At 39.5% G+C, this 14,877-nt stretch overlaps 1 protein-coding gene across 1 annotated transcript in view; it reads left to right on the top strand.

Annotated features, from left to right (window-relative positions):
- HMCN1 (hemicentin 1) overlaps nt 1–14,877 on the top strand; it is a 372,920-nt gene that overhangs the window by 230,701 nt on the left and 127,342 nt on the right. Inside the window, exons 51-56 of the mRNA XM_078393073.1 lie at nt 590–763; nt 5,286–5,399; nt 7,753–7,898; nt 8,839–8,989; nt 9,993–10,184; nt 11,554–11,667. Coding sequence (XP_078249199.1) covers nt 590–763; nt 5,286–5,399; nt 7,753–7,898; nt 8,839–8,989; nt 9,993–10,184; nt 11,554–11,667 — 891 coding nt within the window. The remainder of the gene's footprint in view (nt 1–589; nt 764–5,285; nt 5,400–7,752; nt 7,899–8,838; nt 8,990–9,992; nt 10,185–11,553; nt 11,668–14,877) is intronic.

Here is a 14,877-nt window from a genome sequence, read left to right as displayed (position 1 = left end):
GACAACATTTAGAAACACACTGGAGTCATAGGTAGACATGCTTGATACAGTGGACCCTCTACTTCAGGAATTAATCCGTATTGGAATGGTGGCTGCAAGTCTCCATTGACCTACAATGCACTGAAAACCGATTAATCCCATAACCAGTGGTTTTTATTCTATTTTTATTCCATTTTGGTTTTTTTCTGGTCTGTAAGTCGATTCTCTGGCTGCAAGTCGAATCTAAATTTTGCAGCCAGAGAAGTCTGTAACTCGTAAAGTCTGTAAGTCGAGCCGTCTGTAAGTCGAGGGTCCACTGTAATAGCAGTAAAGTCTCAATTTCAGCAATTGTTAGCTTGCCAAACTGACTTGAACATTTATATATTTTTCTTGAGTAGCTTGGTCATCTAATTGGATGCTAGCAGGGTAAAAGATCTATGGTATTGATTTATCCAGGAAATAATCTACAAGCTACATTACAGACTTCCCACCTCCACAAAGTTCTCTAATATGGTCTCATTGTGCAGATTGGAATATGTACATTAAATCCACAAAGAGGAGCAGCTGTGATTTGTGTTTTCTTTTTTCATTCTTCCCTGATCTTACTCAGTGTCCCCAACCATTGTGGGTGCAGATAATGATGGTGGCACAGAAGAGGTTACTGTCATCTTGAATAACCCAACTTCACTGGTTTGTGAAGCTTATTCATATCCCCCAGCTACAGTTACCTGGCTGAAAGATGGAGCTCTTATAGAATCAAACAGGAATATCCGGATTTTGCCAGGTGATTATTTGTGCTATTTCCTTATTTGCAATAAATGTTTGTCCTGATGAATCTTACATTTCTAAATTAGCTTTAGTGTATTGATTTTTAAATTATTGATATATTGTTTGTATCTATAGGGCAGTGCAGGTAAAGCAAATATGAAATTTTTGCAAACACTATGCATAAGTATCAATCTAGTTGTAAAATTCTACCTGGCTGAAGTGAATGATATGGAGCAGCAGAGTTTACGCTACCTCAAGAATATTAGGAGTTTAGCTTGATCCCTTCCATAGTATCACTTCACAATGGTGCAGTGATGTTAATGTGCAGCAGAGCAAATCATTCTATGGGGCAATTCTAAAAATGAGGGCAGCCTAAATGAAAACTTGTAATTTTAAAACTGCACCAAATTTGGCACAGATCCAGCAGACAGCCCGCTCCTGCTCTGTGTCGAATTTGAGGAAGTATTGTTGAAAACAGCCATGACAATTGCATTCTCTTTAGGTGAGAAATGGTTGTATGAAAAAAGGAGTCTGATTCTGGGATTTTCTCTTGCTTGGTGCCACTTTGTGAATGCTAGGGGGCCACAAGTGGGTATCCGGTAGACCAGCCATTCTCAACCCTTTTTGGCCATGATCCTTTTAGGAGCTCTTCTCAGGTTCCAGGGCCCCCTGTCAAACAAGGATACAACATCTTTCTGAAACTTCTCATATTTTTCAATCTGTGCCCCTCTTCAAATGTGCCAGGGCCCCTGTTGAGAATGGCTGCTGTAGACCATCTTGACTGCTGCCATTGGCATTGTCCGCATTTAGGCTGCCCTTTGTTAGGTAAAGTTTGGCATCGTTTTTCTTGCCAGCAGTGTGGACACAATAATATGCAGCAATATCGGGACATTTTCTAGTGTTTTGAATTGTGGATATAGAAGCACATCTCACATTCATAAATCAGAGGTTTCATTTTGAAGAACTGAAACTTCTTTATTGTAGAAATTAAAAAAAACTATGTTACATTAAACACTATTATAATCATCCTACAAAAATTGTAAAAATAATTCTGTGCTGAACTTTCTGCTGTCTTTGACAGATAAAAGAGAGAAATAGCTCTCTAGGGCTTGTATCATGTTTGAATATTTACACTCTTGAAGAGCTACAATTGTGGAGGTAACCAAGATAAAATGACAATATTTTATTTGCGTACGTGAACAGGCACACAACCAGAGTTTCATCAGGTCATCGCAGTGGCTTCTACAGTTGGAGTTCTGCACACCTAAATTTTGGACAAAATGCTCTCCTAGGATCATTATATAATGGGCAAGAAAGAATTACTAAAAGAAAACACAGCTCTAAAAATACTTAAATGTGGAAAAGTCAATTGTTTACTAAATCTGCCATCAGTTTTCCGAAATAAACTATATAACTTAGAAAATATGATGAGTTTGTAGTAAACAGTGGTTGATGCATGAACCACATTTGTATGGCCACCACATAATATACTCCTGGGACCAGAATCTCTTTGGCAAGGTTCGTTCTGGGGCATTATTTTGGGAAATAACCCTAAACCAGCCTCCTGTCCTTAATTTTTCTAGCTGACATAGTTTGGGAAGATAATTGAGGTTCATGTTATTCCACTTCAGCCAAAAATTTAATACACACAGCTAGATTTTGAGAAAAATAGAAGGGAAAACCATTTCATTTCAAATCCGGAAAATCAACCAACCAACCAACCAAAACACTAAGCATGTGTGGGTTGCAATCCTGCTGCTTAGCATAGAGAGTTGTATTAGAGCAGGCCCTTTGATCAGTGGGGAGTTGGTGAGTCCATTGATTCCATAGCAAATTCCATTGATTCAAATGGGCCTATTCTAGTTGCAACTTACTGTGCTAAGCAACAGGATTTCAATCATTGTTTCACATTTTATCCTCATTTTGTAGCTTCATAATGTCAAGAGTGACAAATCAAATTTTCTTCTAGACCAAAAGGTATTTTTGTGGGAATTAGCAAGCACTCTCTTGTTAAAGAAATGGATAAGATATTTGTTTAAAGTAAAAACAATAATAATGTTAACCTCTGTAACTGTGCATATTTCCAGCTGGCCTTTCCCCACCAAGTACAAAACAATGACAAGAGGGGGGAGAGGAAATGCAATGGGAAGTAGAATCAGTGCACCAAAATGCCCGTGTTATTTTAAAAGTTGATGCAGGGCTTAGGTGTTGATGCAGGGCCAAAATCCAGAGAACTGGTTGCATTGCAGTTCTCTGGATATTGGCCTTGAGATCCAACTCTAGCTACACTGCTGGAAACAATCAGATGACATTATTAGAATTTACAAGTAATTTGCAGTCTGAATTGTGAAATCCAATGCTCAGATTTCACATTTCACTGAGAACTGGCCTTGGATGCACAAGTATTAATGAGATTCATTTGGACATGATAGTGATAGAGGTTATATTTTATTAATATTTACTTATATTGCAGAGTTTGTGGTGTGGCCCTGAATACTTGGTAAAGAGTTACTCAGAAAGACTTTTCATTATGCTTCCTTGGGAAGGTTCTGGAGCTTCTGCAGAACTGGCCTGTTCTTCATTTTTGCAGCTGTGAATTAACCCTAAAACATTTCAGTCATGGTAGAGACCAAATGAAGCTCCACAAGCTTGTCATGCCCAATATGTTTAAACCATAATTTGGGCTATTAGTCTTTTGAAATGATTTATAACTTGTTACTCCTTCTTTTGTGAAGTAACCTGCTCCTTATTGCTCATGTTTTGAAGAGTAACATCTTTTTAATGTGTTACTAGCAACATTTCAGTTACTTGAAAATGTTTTACTCACTTTTTAGAAAAGATACCATTCTTAAAATTAAAAAATGCTCCCCCTCCCGTGACACTGAAGGAAGATAGCAGAATGTTGCTCATGGCATCTCAAAAACAATGTTGCTAGTTGTTAACCTGGGTTTTAAAAGTAACCATGTTATGGATAGCATTGTTCTGTGTAATGCATTAGCTGAAATCCTGTATATGTAAATTCTGTGGCATAAGACTGATGCTGTCATCTGCTTGAGCAATTTTTCAGAAATTAAACATTTCCTGTTTCTAGTCCTGGGACACCCACAGGTCTTAAGTAGTCTCTTTCATTTTTGGGAACTCATGGAAGCTGTAGAGAACAGAAAGTCTTTAATTACTGAAAATTGCCCTTACTGCACAGAACATGCAGGAACAGGATTTCACCCACAACTTTCAAGATCTTGGTAAAATGATTCATATGCATTTTAAAAAACAAAGAACCGTGGAAAATGGTATTCAAAGACCCTACAACTGAAAATGCAGTTTGTAAATTAAATTGTAACTTCAGAGTTGGACACGTCTATCTTGTATAGAGTCATTTTGCAGTATGCACAGGCATACTCTCGAAATAGTTAGATATTTTCATTGTAAATGAGTGTTCAAGTCTGGCTACATCATGAGACATATTCACATGTGATAGCTGTTCAGAATGATCATAGCATACTATATCATCCCATTTGTGTTATCTGATCATGTGAGACTTTCAACACATACAAGCTGTGACGGCTGCGATGACGTCACCTGCCTATCATGGTTATGCTGGAACCCATCTGCCTATAGCAGAGCAGGAGGTGGGACTCCAGGAGGTGGAGCTGTGTATATAAGGGGGGGGGAGTGAATGATGTGAGTCAGTTTTTGAGAGTTAAGAGTGAGAGTTGAGTTAGGGCATGAAGTACTGAGTTAGTTAAGGTCTGAGAGAGAGTGTGTATGAGGGGATACTTTATTATTACTGATTGCCTTTTTATTTTAGTTGATAAAGTGATTTACCATTCCTTCTGTTGTTATCAATAAAATACAAGTTTTTATTTTTAAAATCATAAATTTGTCTGAAGAGTCTTATGAAGGAGTGGTTGGTGGCAGCGTAAATAAAGTGTGAATGAGAGAGTGTCCTGACCATTGTGACAATAAAGAGGGATGTCACACAAGCCATGGGTTTTGTGTGGCAATTCTAAAGCACATTAAAAATGAGTTATGGTAGTATGCAGTTCCCCAGTGTGGAGTTGTGGACAGAGTGATAGAGTAGGACTCTGGAGAACAAGGTTCAAATCTCCACTCAGCCATGGAATCTCACTGGGGGGGGGGCGGAACTGGTAAAACCTTAAATATCTCACATCACCTTGAAAGCTGTATTAGGGTCACAGTAAGTCAGTTCCAACTTGAAGGCAAAGAACGCACACACAAACATGGTGATACAAAAAAACTCTGATGGCTATATCTTTTCGTGGGTTGACTTCCATGTTGCAGGGAGTGATCCCTCAGTGCCAGAGCATAATCAGCACGTTCATTGATTGAACACTGAAGCTTGATGAGGGTAGTAAAGTGAATTCATCTAATTATTCCTGCTTTATCCTAGCTTGAGCAAACCTTTATATACTTCACTTTTAGCCTGCCCTGAAATAAGAATTGTTTTTCCTAAATGTCACAATCCACAGAAAAATGTACAAGAATTAACTTGAAGAGGGGGGTTGCTTTTATTACAGGTGGTCGAACTCTACAGATTCTAAATGCACAGGAGGACAACACTGGTAGATATACTTGTGTTGCTGTAAATGAAGCAGGAGAAACATTAAAACACTATGAAGTGAAAGTCTATAGTAAGTGTGCCAATGCTCTTCCTTTATGTTATCTTTAAAAAAAACCACTTTGAGTCTTGCTTTCTCTCACTCTTGCAGTTTTTCCTCAGAATTACTAACACAGTCTCTTCTCATTATAATTATATCCACCTACTGGCCAAATAACTTATTAACCAGAGCAAAGCCTTGCCCACCATCCTGGAAATGAGACAAGACACAGGTGATGGGTTTAACTCGGGTCACCTTATCCCCATTGGGTGAGTCCCAGGCTCCAGGTCCATGCTGTCATGTCGCCAGCCCATTCTTGGCCAGACAACACTTGGACGGTGCTCCTGACTGTCAGTTGCCCATGCCTCATGATTTCAGATGGCCACTGGCCATGGGTGGCCATCTGTGGTTTCCCCTCCCCCATTCCAGCCACTGAATCTTGGGATCCGGTTGCAGTAACACCCACTAAGAGACCATTGGGAACTCACTGCTACTAAGTTCCCCATCCACACTACCCACCAGTGTGACCCCTGATCAGCCCATTATATGCCCTGTGGGCAATCTGGGTGGGATCGGCAAAAATGGTCTTTTCTTCAATATGCCAATAAGATTATATGAGTCCACAATTCCTACCTGACCTTGAAATGACTAGCTAAATTCACACAGGACCCTAAGGGTGGATGGATGGGTTACTTTGCCTCACAAAGAGGCTTGTTAGAGGGTGGGATCGCTTAATAAAGGCTTCCTTTCCTGCCCTCATTAGATGAGCTGCAGGCAGGCAATAGGTGCCGGGGGGGGGGGCTAGTCTCCTGTTCTAGGCAGGGCAGGCAAAGGTCTCCTGCCCACATAGCCTCTAGGTGCACACCCAGAGCCAGGCCATGTGCCTTTGTATGTTATTAAACTTACACTTGTATTTGACATTTTGTTACATTTAATCTAGGGCATGTGAGGGCCAAATTTGATTTTTTAAAAAAGAGATACATGTGCACTAGTTTCCCAAATATTTTATTTTATTTTCAGCTGCATGGAGCTGAACACTCAAGAAAATGAGCAACAGGGATGTGTGGGCAATATGTCATTTTCCTTCCAGCCACATTTCCACTCAAAAATCACCCTCCCTGCCTGGTTTTGCACCTATTGGGGCAAAAATGGAGCACTTCTGCTTTGAATGATACAATATCTGGAGGAGGGGGGGGGACTAAGTGACCCCTGCCATGCGACCTCCCTTGACTGCAGCCTCTTGTGAGATGTACCTGTCAGATTTGTTTTCTTTGCCGTTTTAAAACCACAAGTTCTTTCTACTGAATTTGTAACAAAACTTGTGAAATTTGGAATTTTCATATTAAAACAAACTTAATGTTAGTTAATGTCAACCATTTGGTCTGCTCCAGTTTAAAAGGAATAGTTATTCCCGGCATGCAGGGGACCTTGTTTATTTCTGCCTTATAGCTATTATTTCAGCATCACAAATATTAATGAATAAAAAAAGGATTCAAATGCAGACTTATAAGAGCCAACCATTCAAATCTTCCTCTTTCGTTGGGAAAATGTTTGTATTTTTTAATATACATTTGTGTTTTTCTAATTCTCAGATTTTTTTTTTCTTTGTGAAGAAATTCTGGATTTTGGGAAATTCTTGCCATCTATCTTGATACCTAGTCCACATTTCATTTTAAAGGAAATAAAGCTCAGAATCCTGTTGATGTTTGCATAAGATGTGCATAAGTTTCTGGAGTTAACTGTGGCTGATTCGTGAGATGCCAAGACATATTTTGGTCATGTCATGTGCTCGGTCATGCACCCAATGAGCAACTGATATCCTGGCATTTCACCAGCCAGCTGGCAAATTACACAAATGTTCCATGGACACCAAATCAGGAGACTGTTTTGTATATCTACCATGTGGTATCTAATTTGGCTTTTAATTTCCACCTTGGATAGTTTCCATGTATGTCTTGGCTGTATTCACACTACAGCCAAGTTGCTCTACCCTAAAGAATTCTCTCTTGCAAGGTCTTCTTGGCAGGCTTGTTCCTGTGATGATATAAAGCAGGAATGACCTATTTCAGAACATGGGGAGGGGATTTTATCATCCATAGAAAAATATGGGTCCCAAATATTCTAATATTTTAACAGATAACAAGATTCCTTGTAGTCTGTCATGCTTATAAAGTATGGTGTACAGAATATGTTAATCATACTTATCTAGACAGGTTAATAAATATTTGGACATGTGACTAATAATGACTTGCTGTGAGTTTTCACAAGAGCAAGTCTACCCAACTCAGTCTTACCCATTTGTGCATGTATTGTCTTCCTGATAACGCAGACTATATCAATGTGAGAAACTGATATTTTCATTCTTGTGGTTTTTCTGTCTGTGCAGTCCCTCCTACAATAAACAGAGGAGATTTATCAGGAATGGTCTTTTCTCCTAAAGAGGTGAAGATCAGAGTGAACAACAGTCTTACGCTAGAATGTGAAGCTCGTGCAATTCCTGCTGCTGGCATCAGATGGTACAAGGATGGACAGGCCAGTCACTAACTCAACTTGTTTCAACAAGCAGTTTTAACAAACCAATAATCTTCTTCACCATATTGTCTTCCTTCCCTCCATCCCATCTGCAAAAACATGGTTATCAGTGATCAATAAAAGTTCCTCTATGGAAGGAGTAACACTTTCACCACTATAGAACCCATGAATTGTGGGACAGTGTAGGAAGAACTACCCTTCAGCTACTGTCTACATTCTGCTATTCTTTATTGTTACCTTGCTTTTCTTTTGAGCACTCTGAACTTAAATGTGTTCCATGTACGTGCTTCCCTCATAAGCACTAGCATATGAATTATTGCTCTTAGTTCATAGAGTTTTACAAGTACTGTGGATGCAATTTTCCCCACAGAAACGCCTTTAGACAAGTATTAAGAACTCTCATATTACTAATAGAAATATTATTCTTGTTGAGTAAACAAAGGAGAGCAAAGAATACTTTACAATGGTACTCTTGATATTTTGCTGTTCTTAATGATATGCCAGTAAACAGTCACACATAATACTCCTTTCAACTTTGGGGTGGAATAGGTAAAGAGAATGAAATATAAAACCATGTCTTAGTGGAGACCCATACAACTTGTGGCTATGTTGCAGGTGTGTGCTGTTTGATCAGCCTTCTGGTTTTGCTGGCTTCCCAGGAATACAATAATAGAAAATGGAGCGTATCAAACACTTGATATGAAAATGGGAGGTGAAAGGCTCCAGGAATGTCGAGAAATATTTACTGAGCCCACAGTGTTTCAAATATTTTTGGGGAGGCACTCCTAGTAGAAGTAGCTTTCAGCTCTGTTGTGATGCATGAAGTTGTCACAGGTGGTGCAGGCACATCTTAAATACAAAACATACAAGGTCAAAAAAACCATTGCCTTTGCATCTTTAATTAAAACTTCACATAGCATTTTGGTTAATTTTATTACAGCTTATTATACCAGGTGATCACATCACAACCCAAGCTAGCGGGCGCACCCTACAGATCAAGGCAGCACAGATCTCTGACACTGGTCGTTATAGTTGTGTAGCCTCCAATATAGCGGGAGAGGATGAGCTGGAGTTTGATGTCAACATACAAGGTAAAATTCTTAGCAGAGAAAGCATGAATCATGACATGTACATAATATAGTGTAATTCTAATCGTTCTTGCTGTTAATTAGCCAAATGGGTAGGTACCCTACAGGTACATTGAGTGTGAACACAGGAAAGATGGAAATGCAGAGATGGAGACAAGTTGTACAGGAACAGTCAACTTGGCACATTGAAAGGACCTGCTACCTTGCAGAGTCCCTCAAAGCCAGTGAAGGTTGAGGGCTTTGCATGTAACAACTGTTCAACTGCACCGAAAGTAGAGAATAATATTTACATGTAAGTCTGGAAGTTGAGTCATGGCAGCTGGACTTCTTTCTTATTAGGCTGAAATGTTTCGCTACTCATACAGGTTGCTTCTTCAGTAAGTTGTAAGGTTACTGACAAGAGGAAATAAACTGAAAAGCAGGACATGGTGTGGCAATCTAAGTATCTTAACATTGTTTATGAAGAAATGTTTAAGTGTGGGTAATTGAAAGTGGGAAGGAAATTGTTCAAATAACGACAGCATTGAATCCTCCTTGCCTGTGACCACACCCAGTAATTCTAAAGACAATTCCCAGTGAGCTGCTTGGGACAGCCTTCCTCAACTTGATGCCCTTCGGATGACTGATCCATGACTTTCATGATTCCTGACTATTCACCATATTGATTGGAGCTGGTGAGAGTTACAGTCTGAAACATCTGAAGAGCATCAGGCTGCAGAAACCTGCAGGGACAAGTGTTTGCACTAGGTTATGGAGAAAGTTATCCCTGTTAAAGTTTGTTGTGGTTCCTAGACTGTTTTTAAGAAAGGTATTGTATAAGATACCATACCCTTCTTATAAAAGGTCTAGATACTTCTGGATATGCAATAACCTCTTTAGTTTGTTTTGCAAATTTTACACTTCAAAATTAAGATTATACCCTCCAATTCAACTCTTTATAAACAGTATTCAGAATTACATGCCCCACTCTTCTTCATCTGTCTTTCCCATGCATTATTTATCACAGTTCCTCCTAGTTTCCAAAAACCGCCTGGAGGCTGGGAAGATGGCAGTGTTCTGGGTACAGAAGCCAAAACTGTCATACTGAACAATCCACTTTCTTTATACTGTGAGACGAACGCTGTGCCCCCTCCGGTCCTTACTTGGTATAAAGATGGCTATCTACTGAGTTCCAGTGGTAAAGTATTGATACTACCAGGTTTGTATTAAATTATGTTAAATATGTTAAGGTAATAATTTAATAGATCATTTTATACGCAGATTATTGCTTTTTGAAATCTAAAGGGTGAACTTTTGTATTCCACAGCATGTTGATTATAGAAACTACAAGTAAGGAAGCTGCACTACTGCTTTTGTAGTACTTGTATGTCTCTTATTTGAAATGGCTGAAACAGCAAAATTTGTTGTTTGGATTCTTCTCCCTCATGGTTAGTGAAAGGCCTGTTTAGGGGAAACAAGAAGCATCCTACTGACTCTAATCAATACCTCACTGTCATAGGATGTCTTCCCATAGGCCTTGAAAACAACAATTATATGACCTTTACCGAAGATATATGCTATGAATAGAAGGCATATATCTAGTTCTTGGCCAGTTTCCAACTTGCCCTTTTTGAGTAGTGCTGTTGAAAAGGTAGCAGAGGAGCTCCAGAAAAACTATGGTGATGCATCTTCTGTTAACCTTTGTTGGTCCAGTTTCCAGCTTGGTTATGGTCCTGAGATGGTTTTGGTCATCCTGATGGATGGTGTCCTTTGCTATTTGGACAAAGGCAAGTCATTTTTGCCGATACAGTATTGCTAGATCTTTCAGCAGCCTTTGATACAGTGGATCATGGTATGCTGTTGAAGAGATTAGAGAAAGACCTGGGCCTTGTAGGTATTTTCATTTTTTCTCTGCAAGATTCCTGGAGAGTGATGACAGAAAACTGCCTGTCTGCTGAGAATGGTCTTGTGGAGTACCACAAGACTTGTTTTAGCATCATTGCTCTTCCACATATATATGAGACCACTACTTTTTCATGGTCTGAATTCTGTGGTCAGCTGGTCTAAGGTCAACAAACAAGGTGAAGCTGTACAACATAGAGGTGATGCTGGTTCCTCAGCAAATGGCAAACCCAGCTGTCACCTCTCTAGAGATTGATGAAGAAAAAAAATTCCCTTGTGATTTAAGTAAGGACCTTGGCTGTTGATACAGTGTGCTGTATAATCCTGGCAGAATGTGATCCTATGAATGTTTGCAAAGTAATACTTTTTTTATTTATATGACAATCTCTGGTAATAATAATGTAAAAGTATATAAATATATGTACTTCGTATGTTTAACAATAGTAGTAACCATTTTCAGTATATTGTTTAGAATTAAACCTTGTGATCTTTGTTAAGAATTCTTAAAATCTTAGAACGACATAGGTTAAAACAGAAAGTTAAAGCTGGAGGGAGATACATTTAAAGTTAAGACCCTGCCTTTGCAACATGGAATTGGGTTCATATATGGATAATTCATTAATTGGGTTCCTGGCGGAGGGGTCTGTATTTAAAATAAAAATAATCTGCTGTTGTTTTCCTGCTAGGAGGTCGTGTATTGCAGATTCCACGGGCTCAAAGTGAAGATGCTGGTCGATACATATGTGTGGCTGTAAATGAGGCCGGAGAAGATTCCATCCAGTACAGTGTCCGCGTACTTTGTGAGCTCGCCTTCTGATATTTGATTTTAGAAATCTTGTGTAGGAGGTGAAAGGAACAGACTAGAAGAATGAGATAATCATTCACAATTCTTTTAAACACCTATGCATTCAGACTAATTTCTTGCCCCACAGGGATTTTTTTTTAATGTTCATTTCTCTCTCTACAACAAATCTGGACTACACAGGAAATGCCCTGTGATTTCTGATAGTAAAGTAATCAATTGTTTTATGGTATGTCAGTGCCTCTCCAGATACAGTTATGTGTTTTTTTTAGTTAAGCTTACCCTTAGGGTAAGCTTCCACACTATTAGAGAGCATGCCGAGTAAGTGGGGCTCGTCAGCCATGGAAGGCAGCCCATCTAGGAGAAGGAAAACTCCGACTTTAAACCTCCACTGCCCTGTGGCTATATCCACTTATGGAAAGGGCTTCAGGAGATAACCTCGAGGCAAAATCCGGAGCCGGAGTCCCGGAGGCATTTTGTGTCATTCTGCCAACTCCTGCGACGTTGCTGGAGCCAGTTGTATTGGCTCTTGCCTTTCCACTGGACCATTTCAGCGATGTGGAGAGGGGGGATTTTCTGCTTGGGTAACAGCCTATCCTCCATATTATTTTACCCAGGCTTCGTGCTCTGGAGAGGACACTCCAGCTTCGCATACAGCGTTGAAACAACACGGGAAGTAGCAGTTACCGGTTATAAGTCTTTGCTCAATTGGCGTAGAGCAGGACGCCAGGGGCTATTTCTGACGGTGGGAGAGGTCATTGCACCTCACTAGGTAGATACCGCCCGCCTTAAGCTGGGCAGCCCCCAGCCAGTAAGGTGCTACCTTGCCACGGTCTGTTAACTTCACGGGGTGCGTGGGGTTTAGGGTCAGACCCGACAAGCAGATCGATAAACGTGCACCATGCAACAATCGTAACAGTGTAGTCCTAGAACGAGCTGGAATTTTCAGCATGAATACATTACTGAAGCAGTGACGTCTACGTTGGCTCGGGCACGTCGTGAGAATGGCTGATGGTCGGATTCCAAAGGATCTCCTATATGGAGAATTAGTTCAGGGAAAGCCCCCCAGAGGGAGACCACAACTGCGATACAAGGACATCTGCAAGCGGGATCTGAAGGCCTTAGGAATAGACCTCAACAGATGGGAAAACCTGACATCTGAGCATTCAGCCTGGAGGCAGGCACTGCATCACGGCCTCTCCCAATTCGAAGAGACCCTTGCCCAGCAGGCCGAGGCAAAGAGGAAGTCACAAAAGCAGCAAAATCAGGGAGCCGGACAGGGGACAGATTGGATTTGTCTTCAGTGTGGAAGGGACTGTCACTCTCGAATTGGCCTTCTCAGCCACACTAGATGCTGTTCCAAGTTCTCCATACAGAGCACATTACCATAGTCTCTCGAGACTGAAGGATGTCTACTAGGACCCTTAGGGTGCAGTATGGTCAGTTAGACCAAAGATAGCAGGTCTTAACTGAACAATAGGCTGGAGAGGAATCCATTCAAAAGTTGCCCCCAGTTGAATCTACAATTAACAATGATGGGCAGGGTTGTAACAATTAAAATGAATATCTTACCAAAATTGATATTTTTATTTCAAAACATTCCAGTGATTTTTGAAACAATCAATATTTAAAGAACTAGACCAGCTTATTTCTAAGTTTGCTTGGGAAGGAAAGAAACCAAGGATAAAATTAAAGGCACGTCAGGATATGGAACAGAGAGGAGGAACCGGTCTCCCGAACTGGATGCTTTACTACAGGGCAGCCTTATTAATGTGGATCAAAGACTGGATTTTATTGGAAAACCAAAGACCGTTAAAATCGGAAGGTCATGATTTGAAATGGGATGACATGCCTTTCTTTGGTATAGCAGAACAAATGATTTTAAACAATTTAATAATCATATCTTGAGAAAATCCTTACTGTGGTCCTGGATTAAAATTCAAAGACAGAAGTATGTCAAAATACCATGTTGGGTAACACCAGTGGAGGCATTTTCTCTTCTGAACTTGAGAGAAAACAAGAAAATCTTAAGATATAGAGAAGTACTAAAATCAGATGGGACATTGAAAAACAAAGATGAATTAGTAGCACAGGGATTTGATATCGACTGGTGGTCACATTCTCAATTCATTTCAAGATATGGCAAAGATAAGCAACAAGGTTTTTATGTGGATAATATTCTCTTTGACAGAATCCTCCTTGATACCAAAGATAAGCATATTAAAGTCTTCTATAATTTTATTAGGTTTTTGATATCCAGGAGGAGGTGGTTAAGGAATGCATGATAAGGTGGACACTGAATATTTGGCACAATAAAAGCTTGAATCAGTGGGAACAAATATTTGCGGTCTCCAACCCATTAAAATGCATACATGTAATATTTAAAATAAATGGAAGCAATTAAAACATTTCAAGATAGCTAAAACGGTATCAATTGATAAAATAGATTACCCATACTATTTTATGATGGGGTTAGGTAGACGTCAATATTGTTTTTTGTATTCTTTGGGCAGAGAGAAGGAATTTGGCCACTGATTCGGTGCTTATCTTGTTTGTGTGGCTTAATAAATATTTTGTATAGCAAATTAGAGTCCTACCTGGGAAGACATTCATTATGGGCTTGAGGAATTTGATATGCTCATTTCTGTAAAATGAAGGGTTTTTTTTTTTTTTTTTACTATATGTGGTGGTCATGCGGGAAAGCCCAAAAATATTAGAAAAGGGTTGAAATGCTTTTGCAAGAGGTTCTAGAGATTCTGGTAACTGTAACCCCTGAATTCTTCCTTTTAAACATAATGTAAACATAATTTGCTAATAACTCATAAGATGAGTTAATAGCAAAAATTCTGCATATGGCAGAAATGGATAAATTATCAGAATGGTTAGATCTGACATGAAAGATGAATCATGACGATTGTTGGCATACATTTTATGACTGGCTCAGAAACAGAATACAAATTAATATTTCATAATAGAAAGTCTAGATTAATTTAGAAATAGAATGTATATCATAACTAAGCAATACCGGGAACTCATGTATCTTTGAAATGTAACAGGTAAGAAGGAGTACAGTGGTGCCTCGCATTGTGACGTTAATTTGTTCCGCAAAAATCACTGCAGAATGAAAACGTCGCAATGCGAAATAAAAAAGCCCATAGAAACGCATTGAAACCCCTTCAATGCATTCCTATGGGCTGGAAACTCACCG

The sequence above is a fragment of the Pogona vitticeps genome, chromosome 4, assembly GCF_051106095.1.
Source record: "Pogona vitticeps strain Pit_001003342236 chromosome 4, PviZW2.1, whole genome shotgun sequence".
NCBI classification, from domain to species: Eukaryota; Metazoa; Chordata; class Lepidosauria; order Squamata; family Agamidae; genus Pogona; species Pogona vitticeps.
This window is presented reverse-complemented; position numbering and strand designations above follow the sequence as displayed.